The 17,883-nt window shown below is 47.5% G+C and overlaps 1 protein-coding gene across 6 annotated transcripts in view; it reads left to right on the top strand.

Moving 5' to 3' along the window:
* Positions 1–14,388, top strand: part of MAP2K4 (mitogen-activated protein kinase kinase 4) — a 119,890-nt gene extending 105,502 nt beyond the window's left edge. For all 6 annotated transcript variants that reach the window (XM_036341650.1, XM_036341651.1, XM_036341652.1 and 3 more), the window contains 4 exons: positions 5,905–5,982; positions 8,370–8,518; positions 9,475–9,520; positions 11,769–14,388. In XM_036341650.1, coding sequence (XP_036197543.1) covers positions 5,905–5,982; positions 8,370–8,518; positions 9,475–9,520; positions 11,769–11,882 — 387 coding nt within the window. In that variant the 3' untranslated portion in view covers positions 11,883–14,388. The remainder of the gene's footprint in view (positions 1–5,904; positions 5,983–8,369; positions 8,519–9,474; positions 9,521–11,768) is intronic.
* The last annotated feature ends 3,495 nt before the right edge of the window (positions 14,389–17,883 follow it).

Below are 17,883 nucleotides of genomic sequence, written 5' to 3' on the forward strand. Positions count from 1 at the left end.
AACATAGTCTTCTGGTCGATGGCAATGAACCGGAAACTCAAGAGGGATTTGGGTCAGGAGGCCTTCTAACCTGATTGCCGTGGGTCTTGCTTGGGCCCTTCCTGCGTTGCTGGCTGACTCTTGATCCCGAGCTCATAGTCGGCCCAGGGATGATGGCTGTCCCTCCTCACCGAGGCCGCCGCAACTTGGCAGCAGGGCACACCTCCTCAGGGGAGGGGTCCAGTTTCCCTGTGACGACAAACGGTATTCCAGACAAGCCCCCAAATTGTAAGAAATAAGGCGAGCCCCCAAATTCAGGGGTCCTGGTAGAACACAAAACATACTCGGGAGCCAGGCAGCAAAGCAGATATCTTTACTTCTACGTAGAAGGATGCACACACATGGTCTGGAAACGTGCACACCTGTAAGATAGTCTTAATCAGTAATAGAAATAATGCATTTCATAGCAGTACTTCATGAAATATGTCCATCCATTTACCTGGGTCATTTCTCAAACCCTGACATAACCTTCGTTTAAAGTATGTGCAAGCCTATCAGGCATGAAAAATCTAATCAAGTTGTTATATCTAATCAATAGTGAGAAATTGTTGATGTGTGTACTTCCTTTGATCTTTGTTCAACAAATTTAAAAGCATTCATTCATATTCTGCTTTCTCTTTTCCTTTGGTTTCTAAAGAACTTAATTCTTCAGGGTATAATTTTCATTTTCCTCTTGTATACAGGCTGAAAAAATGGTATTCACTTTTTTCCCTTTGTTTGACAATTTAGATTTTCAAAATGTCTGGTAAAGAAATTATTTAGCAGCCCAGCCAGTGTGGCTCAGTGGATTGAGTGTTGTCCTGTGCTCCAAGAGATTACCAGTTTAACCTCTAACCACTGGGCAATGCTGGCCAGGACTCAGCTAGTGTTTTGACAGATTTCTTTTGGGGTGCGGGGGCCGGGGGTGCAATACCAGGCTCCAAAAATTTTTTTTTCACGAAGAAAACAAAGGGGGAAAAAAACCAAAACAACTATTCCAGTTTTTGCAGCTTGGCTTTGCGTTGAGACTCTCCTTCAGTCCTTAGCCAGGTCGCTTACAAATCTGCCTTAACTTTCACTTTCTACTTGCCCTAAGCCAATAGATCAGCCAGAAGTTAAAGTTGTGGGCCTTTTCTGTCTTTTGTGTCCTGCCCTGGGTATATACTAGTACATGGCTTTCTGAATTTCTCAATATATACAGATAATTTTGAATAGCCAAATTTCCCAAAGAATCTCTTCGCTTTAATCCTTCAATTTTCTCCCAGGCTTTCTTTTGTATCTTGTTTTTGTTTTTTGGCTAATCCTGACCCAAGGATATATTTTCCAATGATTTTTAGAGAGAATGGAAGGGAGAGAGAGAGAGAGAAAGAAACATCAATGATGAGAGAGAATCATTGATTGGCTGCCTCCTGTATGCCCCTACTGGGGATCAAGTCCACAACCCAGGCATGTGCCCTTGACCGGAATTGAACCCAGGACTCTTCAGTCCCCAGGCTGACGCTCTATCCAGTAAGCCTAACCAACTAGGGCTTGCCTTTTTTCCTTATATTTGGCCACTTTAATGCATTATCCTTTGTCCATTTTTATTAGAATGTTAATCTTTTATGTTGATATAAAATATAAGGAGAATTATGTTACACTAGAGGCCCGGTGCATGACATTTGTGTGCAGGGGAACTGGGGGGTGTCCCTCAGCTCAGCCTGTGCCCTCTCGCAGTCCAGACCCTCAGGGGCCTAAGCTGGCAGTCAGACATTCCTCTTGCAATCTGAGACCCCTTGCTCCTTACTGCCCACCTGCTCACTGCTCCTTACCGCTCAGTTCTCTGTTCCTTAGTGCTGCTGTGGAGTCGGGAGAGGCTCCCGCCACTGCTACTGTGCTTGGCAGCTTTCTGGCTGAGTGGCGCTCCCCCTGTGGGAGTGTACTGACCACCAGGAGGCAGTTCCTGTGTTGAGCGTCTGAACCTGGTGGTCAGTGCACGTCATAGCGACCGGTCATTCTGCTGTTTGGTCAATATGCATATTAGCCTTTTATTATATAGGATAGTTTTCTCAAAAGTTGTCATTTGTCTTTAAATTTTACATATTTTTGGCTCCATTACAGAAATATAAAATTTTAATGAGATGAGCTTATAAAATGCTAACTTTGAGGTTTCTAGCTCTTGTCATATCTTGAAAGATTTTTGTCATGCCAAGATTAAAAATTGCTTTTGGGGTTATTAGGCAGAAATCATTTGCATCCCTAATGTACAAAATTTTGCACGTTTTCATGTAACTTAAGTGTCTGGGCTCATGAATAATAAGTAGCTTACAATGAAAATTTATGCAGCCACAGTACTCATGTTCAAAACAAAATATGTAGATGTCCAAACTAGTTTTTGCCAACAGTAATCCTATCTAATAAAATAGTAATATGCAAATTAACCATCACTCCATCAGAAAGATGGCGGCGGCCATGGAACTGGAGTGAGCAGGAGGCTTGAGTTGCCCCGGCAATGGAGGAAGCCAAGCTTCCTGCCTGCCCGGCCCTGAGCTCCGCCCAAGGCTACAAAGTTTCAGTTATAGAAGATAAATAAATCCCAGATATCTGCTTCCAGCCACCGTGGTTTCCACTCAAGGAGGGGCTTCAAGCTGGACCAAGACAACAAAGTTTCAATTATAGAAGTTAAATAAATCCCAGATACCTGCTTCCAGCCCACAGCCGTGGCCAGCCTCAAAACGGCCATCGGCCCCTCACCCAGGCTGGCCAGGCACCACAGTAGGGCCCCCCACCCTGAAGGGGCTGTGGCCAGCCTGAAAATGGCCCTTAGCCCCTCACCCAGGCTGGCCACACTCTCATGGGGTGAGGGTCCCCACTGGGGAGCTTGACCAGCCTGCAAACAGCGATCAGCCCCTCACCCAGGCTGGCCAGGCACCCCAGTAGGGACCCCAACCCTGAAGGGGCTGTGGCCAGCCTGCAAACAGCCATCAGCCCCTCACCCAGGCTGGCCAGACACCCCAGTACAGAACCCCCACCCTGAAGGGGCTGTGGCCAGCCTGCAAACAGCCATCAGCCCCTCACCCAGGCTGGCCAGGCACCCCAGTAGGGCCCCCCACCCTGAAGGGGTTGTGGCCAGTCTGAAAACAGCCCTCAGCCCCCTCGCCCAGGCTGGCCACACTCCCATGGGGTGAGGGTCCCCACTGGGGGGCTTGACCAGCATGCAAACAGCCATCAGCCCCTCAGCCAGGCTGGCCAGGCACCCCAGAGGGGACCTCCACCCCAGCCCCTCACCCAGGCTGGCCAGGCACCCCAGTAGGGACCCCAACCCTGAAGGGCTGTGGCCAGCTGCAAACAAGCCATCAGCCCCTCACCCAGGCTGGCCAGACACCCCAGTACAGAACCCCCACCCTGAAGGGGCTGTGGCCAGCCTGCAAACAGCCATCAGCCCCTCACCCAGGCTGGCCAGGCACCCCAGTAGGGCCCCCCACCCTGAAGGGGTTGTGGCCAGTCTGAAAACAGCCCTCAGCCCCCTCGCCCAGGCTGGCCACACTCCCATGGGGTGAGGGTCCCCACTGGGGGGCTTGACCAGCATGCAAACAGCCATCAGCCCCTCAGCCAGGCTGGCCAGGCACCCCAGAGGGGACCTCCACCCTGAAGGGGCTGTGGCCAGCCTGAAAACGGCCCTCAGCCCCTCACCCAGGCTGGCCAGGCACCCCAGTACAGAACCCCCACCCTGAAGGGGCTGTGGCCAGCCTGAAAACGGCCCTCAGCCCCTCACCCAGGCTGGCCAGGCACACCAGCAGGACCCCCCACCCTGAAGGGGCTGTGGCCAGCCTACAAACAGCCATCAGCCCCTCACCCAGGCTGGCCAGGCACCCCAGCAGGACCCCCCCACCCCCAACACCCTGAAGGGGCTGTGGCCAGCCTGAAAACAGCCCTCAGCCCCTCACCCAGGATGGCCACACTCCCATGGGGTGAGGGTTCTCACTGGGGGCTTGACCAGCATGCAAACAGCCATCAGCCCCTCACCCAGGCTGGCCAGGCACCCCAGTGGGGACCTCCACCCTGAAGTGGCTGTGACCAGCTTGCAAACAGCCATCAGCCCCTCACCCAGGCTGGCCAGGCACCCCAGTGGGGACCCCCATCCTGAAGGGGGTGTGGTCAACCTGAAAATGGCCCTCAGCCCCTCACCCAGGCTGGCCAGGCACCCCAGCGGGACCCTCAGGGCAAACCAGCTGGCCCCGACCCGTGCACCAGTTCTCTATCCTATATAATAAAAGGGTAATATGCAAATTGACCCTAACAGCATAATGACTGGTCACTATGACACACACTGAAAATGGCCCTCAGCCCCTCACCCATGCTGGCCAGGCACACCAGCAGGACCCCCCACCCCGAAGGGGCTGTGGCCAGCCTGAAAACAGCCCTCAGCCCCTCACCCAGGCTGGCCACACTCCCATGGGGTGAGGGGGAAGACACTTAATGCAGGAGATGCCCCTGGTGGTCAGTGCACTCCCACAGGGGGAAGCTCTGCTCAGCCGCAAGCCAGGCTGCCAGCTGCCAGCACGGTGGTGGCGGAAGCCTCTCCTGCCTCCTCAGCAGTGCTAAGGATGTCCGGCTGCAGCTTAGGCCTGCTCCCCACTGGCAAGTGGACATCCCTTGAGGGCTCCTGGGCTGCCAGAGGGATGTCTGACTGCCAGCTTAGGCCCAACCCCCCGGGGAGCGGGCCTAAGCCAGCAGGTGGACATCCCCCCGAGGGGTCCCAGACTGCGAGAGGGCACAGGCCGGGCTGAGGGACCCCCGCCCCACCCCCCCACCGCCAGCCACCTCCCAAGTGCACAAATTTTTGTGCACCGGGCCTCTAGTAGAATATAATACAGCCACTGGTATGCTTCTCTAGGCACTCCTTTCAACAGCAGTTAGTCTTAGGATCCATGGTCTGCTCTGCCACCGATGTGCGCACGCTCTCTCTATCTCTGTTTCTGTCTCTTGTCTTCTCATCCTTGACACATTGTGTAGATAATGGTCTCTAATTTCACAGAAGTTACTAAAAATGATGTTAGCTATTTAAATGATAGGGTGATACATACTATATTGACAATGTTTAATTTGATTAAAATGACTAATAGAAATAATGATAAATTTAGCTTTATGATGAAGAATGGGTAAAATAAATATAATTTGGCTCATATTTGCTTTTGTATCTCAATATATAGCAGTAGGGCCTTATTCATGGAAACAAACTTAGTCTTTTTCCCCCCATTTGCCACTACTTGCTACTAAGCTGACCCTGCAATTCTTTATTTTTTACATTTATCCAGTTTTCTTCCTATTTCTCCCTTTGGCTGTTCTCAGCTTCAGTGTTGTAAGTGCTTGTGAGTACTTAGGAGGAAAACTAGGAGAGTTGCTTTGTATTCCCTTTAGGGAGGAAGGGAATTGAGGTTTTCTTTTCTTTTTTTTTCTTTTTCTTGCTGTTGGTTGTTTTTAATGTTGGCTTTCTACTACTTTTTGTTGTGGTTGTTGTTAATCCTCACCCGAGGTTATTTTTCCATTGAGTTTTAGGGAGAATGGAAGAGAGAGGGAAAGACATAGGGAAACACTGATGTGAGAGAAACACATTGAGTGGTTGCCTCCTGCATGAGCCCTGACCAGGGCCAGGGACAGGAAGGAACTTGCAATCAAGGTACGTTGCACTTGACCAGAATCAAACCCCGGACCCTTTGGTCTGCAGGCCAGTGTTCTATCCACTGTACCAAACTGGCTAGAGCCATGACTCTTAATCTGACCCCAGACATGGGTTCCTGTAAGGATTATGCTGGCATTTGGGCCACCTGCCCAGCTGTTGCTTCCCTTTCCCTGCTCCTTAATCATGTGACTAATTACTGACTGTGACTTCCTTTTGTGTTCCAGCCGGAAAGAATAGACCCAAGTGCATCACGACAAGGCTATGATGTCCGCTCTGATGTCTGGAGTTTGGGGATCACGTTGGTATGTTGATGTCCACCCAGCCTTGTCCTAGTAGTGTACCGAGAAATTTAGAAGTGAAAGTAAATTTCATCAGTTTTCCACCCCTCATAAGAACTGCTTCTTGTCTCTTCTAGTCTTTGATTTTATTTACCTATTTTTTTCCCTCATGGCTATGATCACAGGGACTGTGTCTTCTAGTTGTTGAATAAATATATGTTTTATACTTTAAAAATCAAACCGTAATTGATTATTTCTCTCAAGGTTCTCTGAGGTGCCTAGGGCTCTGTAACATTGCAGCTGTGGATGTCTTGGTCACACACACAGGAGTCTCATGCACTGAGAATGGAACGGGGTGGGGCAGCTCCTGTGCAGTCAGAGTCCTGGGAAGGCACAGGCTCCTCCACTCAGCCTGAGTAGTTTGTCCAGTAACACTGTGCAGGTTGTGTATTAGAGGAATATGTTCATGTCACTGGAGTCTTCCAGTCACGGAATAGAAAAGTCACAGAGAAACTGAAAGTAATTCAGTTGTTGAGAAACAAGAACTGCTTAGGTGACAGTTGTAGAGTTCTACCTTAGAACAACACAGAAAGAAGTAAGAAAGCTGCTTACTTTGCAACTAAGCATAATTAAATAAACTCTTCTTTCTTGGCTGTGTTGAAATTCTGGTTCTATTTAAAAAGCATTTTTATTTGCTTATTTCTTTAATTAGAGGCCTGGTGCACGAATTTGTGCACATTGAAAGAAAATTAGAAGAAATATTTTAGAGGCCGGGGAGGGACCGTGGGAGGTTGGCTCCAGGGCGTATCTGGCCCATCTTGTCCAGTCCCAATCGGCTGAACCCCAGCAGCAAGCTAACCTACTGGTCGGAGCGTCTGCCCCCGGTGGTCAGTACACGTCATAGCGACTGGCCGAGCAGTTGACTGAAGGGTCGACCAGTCGGTCGGACACTTAGCATATTAGGCTTTTATATATAAAGATACCAAATTTTGTTTTGAAGTTTTAGGTTCATTTTCTTGTGTTTGCTGTTTTACCAGGCTTGATGGCATTTTTCTGATTTTTGACAGCTTTGCCTACATGGGTGTGAATCTTCCGCCACTAAATGGGGCTGTGTTAGTTATCTTGTTAGTTAGTTATCTTTGTAGTTATCCTTTAGTTATTCTTGCAGTTGTCCTTGTTATTTATCCTTTAGCTGTCCTTGTTGTTATCCTTGTAATTTCCTTGTAGTTGTCCCTGTTAGTTACCCTTTAGTTATCCATGTAGTTATTCTTGGTGAGTCATGTTGCCAGCCTGTTGAAGTCTTTGAGTAGAGAGTTGAGGCTAACAACTCACCTCTGCCAAAGACTCCTTCTAGTTCCTCTTGTGACCAGATCTGGGAGGCACCTTCTGAGTCTTTTTCCATTGTGAAGCCAACTGAGCAGAGAAGGAATCTTTTTTTCAGTCAGGAGAGAGCATGAAACTTGGGTATTTTTTAGGTCTGGTGGCTGATGCCAAAGACTGCAGCAAGACTCTAGCCTTTAGCTGAGGCTACTGCTCGCATAGAAGGGATACTAACGGTTCAGAAATACCTATCTGTGTCCAAACCAGTTATGTTAAAAAGCAAGTATTTACTTCATTATACTAGTAAAAACAAATTTTTGTTCTGTGAAAGGTTCTAACATAGAAAAATTTTTTTAGCAAGTTTCTTTAGTACTATGCCTTTGTTTAAAATAAAGCAAGGTATTTGGTACTTATAATTGCTTCATAATTTGTTTTTTTTTATATGGATAATCTCATAAAATTATGAAATGTGTGAAATTAATTTCTAGGGTCCTAGATCCTTCACCTTATACCTTCTCTTAAGCATCATTATTGGGCTTCAGGGTGAAGGCTTTGACCCTGACTTTTTCTTCAGCAATGGTAACATCTGGTTGTGGTTGGAATTATAGTAACTGCAGAATGGCAATCAAACTTTGTTTCCTGGGAGCTCATTGGATATTTTGTATGTTGAATGTTATTTTACCTTAAAAATGAATTTGGCAACAGTTCTGGACATGGCTTTCCACTCAGGTGACTATAAATAGTGAAGACATTGTACTAAAATAGTTCTAAAGCCAGCCTTGCAGAATCCTGTATACAAGGGAGTCAGACTTGAAGCATGCACTATGGGACTTGGGGCTTAAGTTCAGTGTTTCCTTGTAGTCCAAGTTCTTGGATTTGGTTGATACAGAATTCTTTATATTATCTTGATTCTAATATCACTTCCACTTAGCCTTAATACTTCTGAAGATTCCACCTTAACCTGATATGGACTTAATGCCAAGCTTTTAGAAGAGTTTTGCTTAGAGTTTAGATTTTCAACATGGCCATTTCAGTGAGGGGAAGTAAGCATTGCCTTAGTGTATTTTGCTTTTTCCTCTGGGTTCTTTCAGTACGAGTTGGCCACAGGCCGATTTCCTTATCCAAAGTGGAATAGTGTATTTGATCAACTAACGCAAGTCGTGAAAGGAGACCCCCCGCAGCTGAGTAATTCGGAGGAAAGGGAATTCTCCCCGAGTTTCATCAACTTTGTCAACTTGTGGTGAGTACTTGAATTACGAATGTTCAAAAACACACAGTGAGAACAGTGAGGTTGATTTAACCTTAGCAACACTGGGGCAGGGGAGCCTTCTGTCCCTCTGTCTCCTGAGCTGGGACTCTGGATCATTGCAGCTACATGGGAGGTTCCAGGCAGCCTGGAGGGCCCTGCTCTCTTGTTCTACTGCTCAGGCACTGATGAAAACAGCTGGGGGTGGTGGAGAAGCGCTGCCTCCCGGTTTCTAGTTCTCTGTACAAGAAATACAGCCCAGGTGAGACTGGCCATCTCATTCAGATGTGGTTTTCATCGTGAAATTGTACCAAATCACTTGGAAGCTTTTACCAAGTGAAGATCCTACCAGGCCATACTTTCAGGGGTTGATCTCTGCTCTGACATAACATAAAACATGGTTAGGTGTGTGGAGTCAAGTTAGTTCAATTGGTAGAACCCTAGATTAGCTCTCTGAAACCTACTCCAAGGAAGGTGAACTCCACACCTCATGTCTGTCCACCTTTTAAAGGTGCACATTTGCGTGTGTACGTGTGCGTGCCTGTGTGAGCAGCTCCTGAGAATAAACTCATGCAGAGGTGGTGATATATAATCTTGCTTCATGCTGTTTCAATCTGTATTTTAAATACAACAGGTTTTGTTATTATTTGACTATTTTTAATAATTATTGTTTATCCAACATAGTTTAAAAATTTATCTTTACAAGCAAAAAGCCAGAGTGTTTAGTATATCTTCTTTACTATACATTCCTGAAACTGCTTTGCTTTTCTCTTCTTCATAGATTGCCTAATTTTTCCTGTTTTCTGAGATTGGCAGGTTGTCTGCTATGTCACCTTTGCATCTGAAGGAAAAAATTACTCGATTCTGTGTAATATTTCTTTTGTGAAAAAAAATCCTTGCGGTAAATGTGTCTTCATATTAATAATGTTTGCTTTGTTTTGTTATTTTAGCCTTACAAAGGACGAATCCAAAAGGCCAAAGTATAAAGAACTTCTGGTGAGTATGAGACCTTGGCAATGTCAGCTGTCTCCTCAGCCTTGGTCTGCTCAGCGTGCTGGCTCACTGAGCAGGCAGTAGCCTCTCATAGACAGACAGACAGACCGACCCACCTCACTGAGCAGGCAGTGGCCCCTCATAGACAGACAGACAGACAGACAGACAGACCGACCCACCTCACTGAGCAGGCAGTGGCCTCTCATAGACAGACAGACAGACAGACCGACCCACCTCACTGAGCAGGCAGTGGCCCCTCATAGACAGACAGACAGCTCCACCTCACTGAGCAGGCAGTAGCCTCTCATAGACAGACAGACAGACCGACCCACCTCACTGAGCAGGCAGTGGCCTCTCATAGACAGACAGACAGACAGACAGACCGACCCACCTCACTGAGCAGGCAGTGGCCCCTCATAGACAGACAGACAGACAGCTCCACCTCACTGAGCAGGCGGTAGCCTCTCATAGACAGACAGACAGCTCCACCTCACTGAGCAGGTGGTGGCCTCTCAAAGACAGACAAACACACAGGCAGACAGCTCCACCTCACTGAGCAGGTGGTGGCCTCTCACAGACAGACAGACAGACAGACAGCTTCACCTCACTGAGCAGGCAGTGGCCTCTCATAGACAAACACACAGACAGACAGCTCCACCTCACTGAGCAGGTGGTGGCCTCTCAAAGACAGACAGCTTCACCTCACTGGGCTTTTGTAAAAGGTTCTGAAACAAAAGTGTTTGGAAAGAGAAAATTTGAAGTTATAACTTCCCTACTGATTTACTCGGTATGTTCTCATGGAAAGTTTTGACCTTGACATGTCATAAATATTAACCTGGAAAATTTATTAAAAAATATGTTTTTATTGATTTTTTAGAGAGAGAGGAAGGACGAGGGATAGAGAGATAGAAACATTGATGAGAGAGAAACATCATCGATAGGCTGCCTCCTGCACACCCCCTACTGGTGATCGATCCCGCAACCCGGGCATGTGCTCTGACCGGGAATTGAACTGGTGACCTCTTGGTTCATAGGTTGATGCTCAACCACTGGGTAACACTGGCTAGGCTCCCTGGAGAATTTTAAGATTCACTTTAAGGAGTCATTTTTATTTTACCATGTGGTTTATGTATGTTTAACACATCCGTAAGAGTTTATTGTGCTTTCTCTGCCTTTATAAAATGTTCTCATGCAAATAAATCTAGACTCATATAGCCAATTCCCATTTCTTTTAAAACTTCTCACCCACCCCATGGAACCTGGGCCTTTTAAGTAGTCTCCTGGATGTGTCTTTGGTCTTAGTGGTGAACAAAGTACTGTGATCTGATAATGTGGGAATATTTTAAGAAAAAGATCACCTATTTGTCACACTTAGCTTCTATCTCTCAGACTTATGGTCAGACTTATGGTCAACCCCAGGTGTGACTAAAGATAACCAGTCTGGCCTGGCTGGTGTGGGTCAGCGGTTAACATCGACCTATGAACCAGGAGGTCACTGATTCAATTCCCGATCAGGGCACATGCTCAGGTTGCGGGCTCGATCCCCCGTTGGGGGCGTGCAGGAGGCAGCCAATCCATGATTCTCTCTCATCATTGATGTTTCTATCTCTCTCTCCCCCTCTCTCTTCTTCTCTGAATTCAACAAAAATATATGTTAAAAAAAACAGCTATCTAGTCATTGTGCTTAGAGAAACTGTTAAAGAAAAATACTGCTGGAGATGGAGTATGAAACGGTGGGTTGTGAGGCAGATAGGGGCTCCAGGCTTTGGAGAATGTGGTGCAGGAGTTCATAGGGAAGTTTCTATTGAGTTTCCTTGGGAGTGGGGGTGAGAAGGTTTGAAACAGTTCTTTTTGTTCAGGATTCACTTTGCGCCTGGGGGAACAGGCAGTTGAGTTGGTGTCTGTCCTAAGACTAGCACCTGGTGGTCATGTAGTTCTTGGTTCTCAGATGTTCTGTGCAGAGGAACAGCAGTGCTGTCTGCCTTAGCAAATGCTCCCTGGTCCACAGATTAGTATCCAGACCTCACCTCCAGGCGGCTCCATATCCCAGCCTGAGCATCACGCTTGGCAGACCACACCCACTGACACGCCCCCTGGGAATGCAGGCTGTGCTCGCAGCGCTGAGCCGGTGCTGGAGTTTCATGGCCCTGCGTGGTTGAGCTCTGGTTCTGTTCTGTACCAAAATTGGGAAAAGCCCAGCATGGACTCTGACATAAATTTTGATTTGTTTTTTTCTTCCATTTTCTTGCAGAAACATCCCTTTATTTTAATGTATGAAGAACGTACTGTAGAGGTTGCAAGCTATGTTTGTAAAATCCTGGATCAAATGCCAGCAACTCCCAGCTCTCCCATGTATGTCGATTGATGCCGCTGCTACGTCAGACTCTAGAAAAAAGGGCTGAGAGGAAGCAAGACGTAAAGAATTTTCACCCGTATCACAGTGTTTTTATTGCTCGCCCAGACACCATGTGCAATAAGATTGGTGTTTGTTTCCATCATGTCTGTATACTCCCGTCACCTAGGACGTGCATCCCCGAAGTATCCGACTGATCACAGTGTTCGTGCTGGTCAGAGACCTCATCCTGCTCTTTCCTGATGACATACTCATGAAACATGGAAGTCAGTACGATCAATTTGTTGACTGTGATTAGATCACATCTTTAATTCATTTCTAGACTCAAAACCCGGAGACGCAGCTACTGGAGTGGTATTCGTCAGACTTCCGGTCCTGGAAAAACGCAGTGATGGATGTACTGTGTCTGAACGTAGGGACTCGGCACGAGTGAGAAGAGCTTGCACAGCCAGCGAGACGCATTGCCTTCTGGAGCCGGGAGACAGGAGGGTTTCTGTTCTTCACCAAGTGCAATAGACTTACTGATCTGAGGTCCTGTTGCTTTATGGTCACAGTCGATGTTCGGGGATCGATGTGCTCGGCCAAATTCCCGTTTGAAATATCATTTTAAATTAGAATGAATTTATCTTTACCAAAAACCATGTTGTGTTCAGTAAAATATCGAGACAGGACAGAATGTGCTCTTTTCTCCTTGACCAGTCCTTCTGCTCTTCACTGGTAGACTCGGGAGTCTGCCCCTTGTCAAAGAAGGTGCTGATCCTAAGAATTGTCACTCAGCATGTGGTGTGCTGCCAACCCGAGGTTCCACCTGCCACCAACCACCGGGACTGAACGAAGAAAAATTACGGAGGGCAACGTTTACAGACGTTTTCATGCGAGCATCTTCTCTGGGACAGCTCCTAGCAGCTCTCTTCCCCCTTTGTCCCGAGCCTGATACTTTAGCCATCGTAACTCACTACCAGGGAGGAGTAGCGAGGAGCAATGTGCCTTGATTGATTAGATAGATAGAGATTTCTCGTAGGCAGCAAAAGACCAAATCGCAGCTGTTTGCCGTCACTGGTCCAGGTCTTCGGTTTCTGAACCTCTTCCCCTCCCCTGTAGTCTCTTGCCACTGTGTGTCTTTTGCTTAATCCAGTACTTTGCCTCCCCCCACCCCCTCTATTAAAAACCTTTATAATACCAGGGATGTTCCTTACCAAGGATTTCTAGCCCCAAATCTCTCAGATGCGCCAGTGTTTAAAAGGCTGAACATCATGGGGCTCAGTAACGTGGTAGGTGATGAGGCAGCATCTTTCTAGAAACACGAGTGACCCAGGGAGGACCTGAAACGGCAGTCCGAGGTGAGCTCAGCACCTGCGAGACTAACAGGTCATCATTTCTTGGAATTGGAATTCTACAGAATCAACCCCACAACCCAAACAACCCCCGAATAGTGATAAGCCCACTTAAGCCTGCTCTCTTTGCTGTGCTCCCCTACTCCCCCACCAGCCAGGTTCCCCTTGGGTTTGCTCTGGCCTCCCTGGCACTGACCATTCGGCTCTGAGCAGCACTGTGAGTGGTCCCAGCACGCAGGAATATAAAACAGCTGTGGTCCCAGACCAGGTGAGGCCGTTCCAGAACCCCCCGGGCAGGTACTGCTGTGTCTCCTCCCAGAGTGACAGTCATCAACACTATACAACAATAAAGGGAGAATGGTGCTGTTTTAAAGTCACTTCCCTGTCAATTTCAGAATTCAAAAATGATTTATCGCTTTGGTCCATTTGCCTAATTTTCCCATTTTCTCCCCTATGGCATCATAAACCTTAGACTTCCCAGTGTTCTCAAAGGAAGCGTTGTTATGTGTCTTCCTTCAACCGCACCAAGCCATCATTCTCCGTATCTCCCGGGGACTCAACTTCCTGTCTGCTGTCAACTTCCCGTCGGGCTCGCGCAGGGTCACTTTGCCATTCTACAGTGGAGATCAAAGCAGTTCTGACTGTCCAGGAGCTAAGCTGATCTGACTGTTCTGTTGTGTGGATGACCACATCAAAGCAATTTTAGTGTATTAATCATAGATTATTATAAACTATAAACTTAAGGGCAAGGAGTTTATTACATTGTATCTTTATTAAAACAAAAGGGTGTATAGTGTTCACAGACTGTGAAAATAGTGTAAGAACTGTACATTGTGAGCTCTGGTTATTTTTCTCTTGTATCATAGAAAAATGTATAAAAATTATCAAAAAGCTAATGTGCAGGGATATTGCCTTATTTGTCTGTAAAAATGGAGCTCAGTAACATAACTGCTTCTTGGAGCTTTGGAATATTTTATCCTGTATTCTTGTTTGAAATCCTCCTCTATTTAAGATATATACATGGAATCGAAGTGTTTATGTAATAGTTCTATCCTTTTGCCTGCAGGTCAGTTGTAATAAATTTAGGATGTGATGATGACTTTGTAATTTGATTTTCTGAAGTCAGACCCTGAGAGGGGAAGATTAAGTAAATTCCATTAAATTATCTGTGAGTTTCACCTTGGGAGAGAGTCTCTTCTGGACGTGTTTATGGCTTTTCTTTCTCTGCTCTCCTGTGGTTGCTGTATGGCTTTGCCTTCTCTTTGAGCAGGTGGGAGGCTGGGTCCCTGAGTTGTGTTCTCTGCTGGTTCCCCTGTCCTGCCCAGTGTTCTTACTGCTGGAGGGAGAGGGCGCAGTTCCCCCTGGGATGGGGTGGAGTCTAGTCTGCTGGGCTGGGGGCTTGGTCACCAGCCACACGCTCTGCTCCTGGTTCTGTGGCTGCTGGTGAGTCTCCACGTCAGCGCAGTCACTCACGGCTGCCTGGGCTAAAGGAGGGGGAGGGAGGGGATTTTTGCCTCTCAGACCTGAGAGGTTTATGAATGGGAGGACTTGTATGTGAGCAAAAGCCTTGGGACCCTGGGAACTATTGGAGAGGACACTGAAGTCTGGGCACTGGATGTGTCAGTGATACTCCCACCTCTCGGTCAGTGAGCAGATCCTCACTCCTGACCATATGTTAGCTCGGCACCTTACCATTCTGTGCCCGCGTCTGATCCGACCTGAGGTGCAGGAGGGACCACTATAACACCAGGTGTGGTAAGAAGCAGGCATCCTCCAGGGAAGGGTGTGGCTATAGGAATCCTGGCCTCTCCCCTTGAGCCTTAGCTGCCTCCATGGACCTCCAGGTCCCCGCTGAGCACCAACCTGGTGCCATGAGAGCCAGGCAGGCTGCACTCCATGCGGTCTGGACAGTGCAGTATTTGTTCATTAGGTTTGATTCTGACTGTAGCCTTCAAAGTCAGGTTGTGGTGTCCCGTTGGGCAGATGAAGAAAACACACAGGGAACCGCAAAGCAAGGCTTAGGGAAGTGAAGTGCTGACACTGACAGCTGTGGGGAGGAGAGCGAGATGCAAATCCAGGCTGTGACACTGGTTTCTCGTGGAATTAGAGATGAGAAATTACACTGATTTAAAATACCTGACAGCAGAGAAGTGTGGAGTTGAGAAGAGTGAACTGTAGTTGGGAACCTGAGTTTGTAGCCCTAACCAAGGCCTGGTTAGTTATCTTGGAGATGAGTTTAAGCACGAGATCCCAGAGGCTCAGTGGCCAACATAAAGGGTAGGAGATGGTTACCTTAGAACCAACCAGAGTAGCTCTTGCTCCTAATTCTTAAGTGGGACACCTGAGCATCAGTGCAGAGGCCGCTGTGTCCTGTCAACATGATGGCGTTATGTTTCAATCACTGAGAAGGCGGTTAGGCGGGAAAGAAATTTGAGGTGGCTCTAGTTAGTATTCAAGTGCCCTCTGCTCATTCGTTTCTCACACCTGCCTCAGCTGCAGGAGGATCAGGTGCCCTGGGTCCTGGCTGTCCTCCTCCCAGGCCCGAGGTGGGTCTCTGTCCCGGGCCCTGGCTGCCCTGCCTCAGGTCCAAGGTGGGCCCATGTCCCGCTCTGGCCCGGCTGTGCATCAGTCACATCGCGGCACCTGTGCTTAGTACTCGGAATGTGAAGATAGACCTAAAAACTGTTGATTTTGAACTTGGTGGTTTCCTTAAATACCTCACTAAGTGGTTTGAGGGGAGACCCCGATGAGTGACTCTCCGAGTACACCGTGGGAACCACGTGGAGTGGACAGTTGGTATTGGACCACCTGGTGTGAGGATCACCTTTGGTACTCGAAGCATCAGCTTCCATATACCTTCTGGGAGTTTGCTATAGACAGAAGCAATGTATTTCCTGGTCTTCCCCACCTTTCAGAGAAATGAACATCCAGGAATTCTCATCTCAAACCTCGGAATCAAGGGTTAGTAGTTCAATATCCACGGTAACATTTTTTGTTGTTTTCCTGATGATATGCCAAAGTATATTTATACTTAAGTGTAAAATGTGATTCTGCTGTTTAAAATTGTCCATCCCTACAGCATAGTGTAAAGTCACAACTGAGTAATCATAATGTATAATGAATCAAATTTTTATCTGCATTTGAAGTTTCCATCTACATCTATGTTTTACTGAAGAACTGCGAAATAGAACTACCTTTTTATAACACTTGTGAACCCAACTTTGTGAGGCTGGCAGGCTATTGTTGCCTCAGTCCTACACAAGGGCACCCTCGTAACTAATGAGGCAATTTGCTTAAGGCAGAGCATGGTTCGAGGCAAGCGTCGGCCAAGCGCCAGGTCTCACTGCTTTCTTGAGATCTTTCTTGTGAAACCATTTGACAGTTACATGGATTGCAAGGGTTTATTATAAAAATGCTAGATTTTTTTTTCAAGCAAATGCTTTCTACATACACATGATTCCTGCCTATTTCGTGGGCTCTACACTTAATCCACGCCACATGGCATTTCATAGTTTAATTTCAGTTTTTGCAAAACTGGGCCCCAACCCACTTTTGCCTGTTTTTAGAAAGTAAATCCGTTTTCAAAGGATGAAGAATTGCTTCAACTGAGGGCAGAGAAAGTGTAAGAACTCATTAGAAAGGGCTTCTCCTAACACCCTTCTCCGCCTCTGCTTCCAGTTAGAAACCAAGTCCTTTCGATTATATCCCTGCATGTGCTCCTTCGTTCTCTCCTCCCGTTGCCTCTGCCACTCACGTCTCCCCTTGTGTCTCTGCCCCTCTGGTCTCCCTCCCTCTGCTTTTACCCGCCCCCCCCCACCTTTCCCACTGATGCTCATCTTTTTAACATGCTGATCTAATCACATTGTTCTGGTTCAAAGTCTGGGTCCTTGGGACGGACATGCAAGGAAAAGGCCACCACCTGCTTATGGCCCTAAATGCATGGTTTTAATCTTCCGCTTATGGGTAGGAGCTGTTATCTCCGTTTTACATGGGCAGAAGTGGGCTCGCTGCCTCTGGTAACCTGTGCACCATCCCGGAGCCGGGAGGAGTCTGCCAGGGCCAGAGTCGGGCAGAGTCTGGAGAGGGGGGTCGTAATTATACAGGGAATCCTACATCATGCCGCGGGGGAGCTTTATCGCGGAAGTGCTGGCAAACCAAGTGGGATTTTAAGCAAGAAAATGGTTTGATCTGATGTATACTTTAGAAAGATCATTTCACTGACTGCAGGCTACAATGGAAGTGGGGGGATTTGAAGATCAATGAAGAAACCTGCAATAACCCAGGCAGACGTTGGGGAGCTATAGGAATGGAATCAGGGATGGAGAAGAGAGACCTTAGGCGATAGCTTAGGGTGTGGAGTGAGCTAGATTGATCCCTGACCACGTGTGTGGGGTAAAGAGCGGGCGGAGGTCTGGAAAAAATCTTTTCTGGCTTGGTGGCTCAGGTGGCTTTACAGAGCCTGTCCCACCTTTCACAACCTTCTCGGTTTACCACACCGGTGCCCTCATAGGCCTGTTCTAGCCTAACCTGGTTCCTTCTGTCTGAAATGCTTTTCTTGTCCTTTGAAAGCACCTACGTATTTAAGACCTGGGTTAAATGTCACACCCTCCGGGAAGCCTTTCCCAATTCTGTCTTCTGGGCTCAGATCACTTCTCTCCCCCCCAACCCCCACCCTTTTA

The sequence above is a fragment of the Myotis myotis genome, unplaced genomic scaffold (genome assembly GCF_014108235.1).
Source record: "Myotis myotis isolate mMyoMyo1 unplaced genomic scaffold, mMyoMyo1.p scaffold_m19_p_17, whole genome shotgun sequence".
Taxonomy (NCBI): Eukaryota; Metazoa; Chordata; class Mammalia; order Chiroptera; family Vespertilionidae; genus Myotis; species Myotis myotis.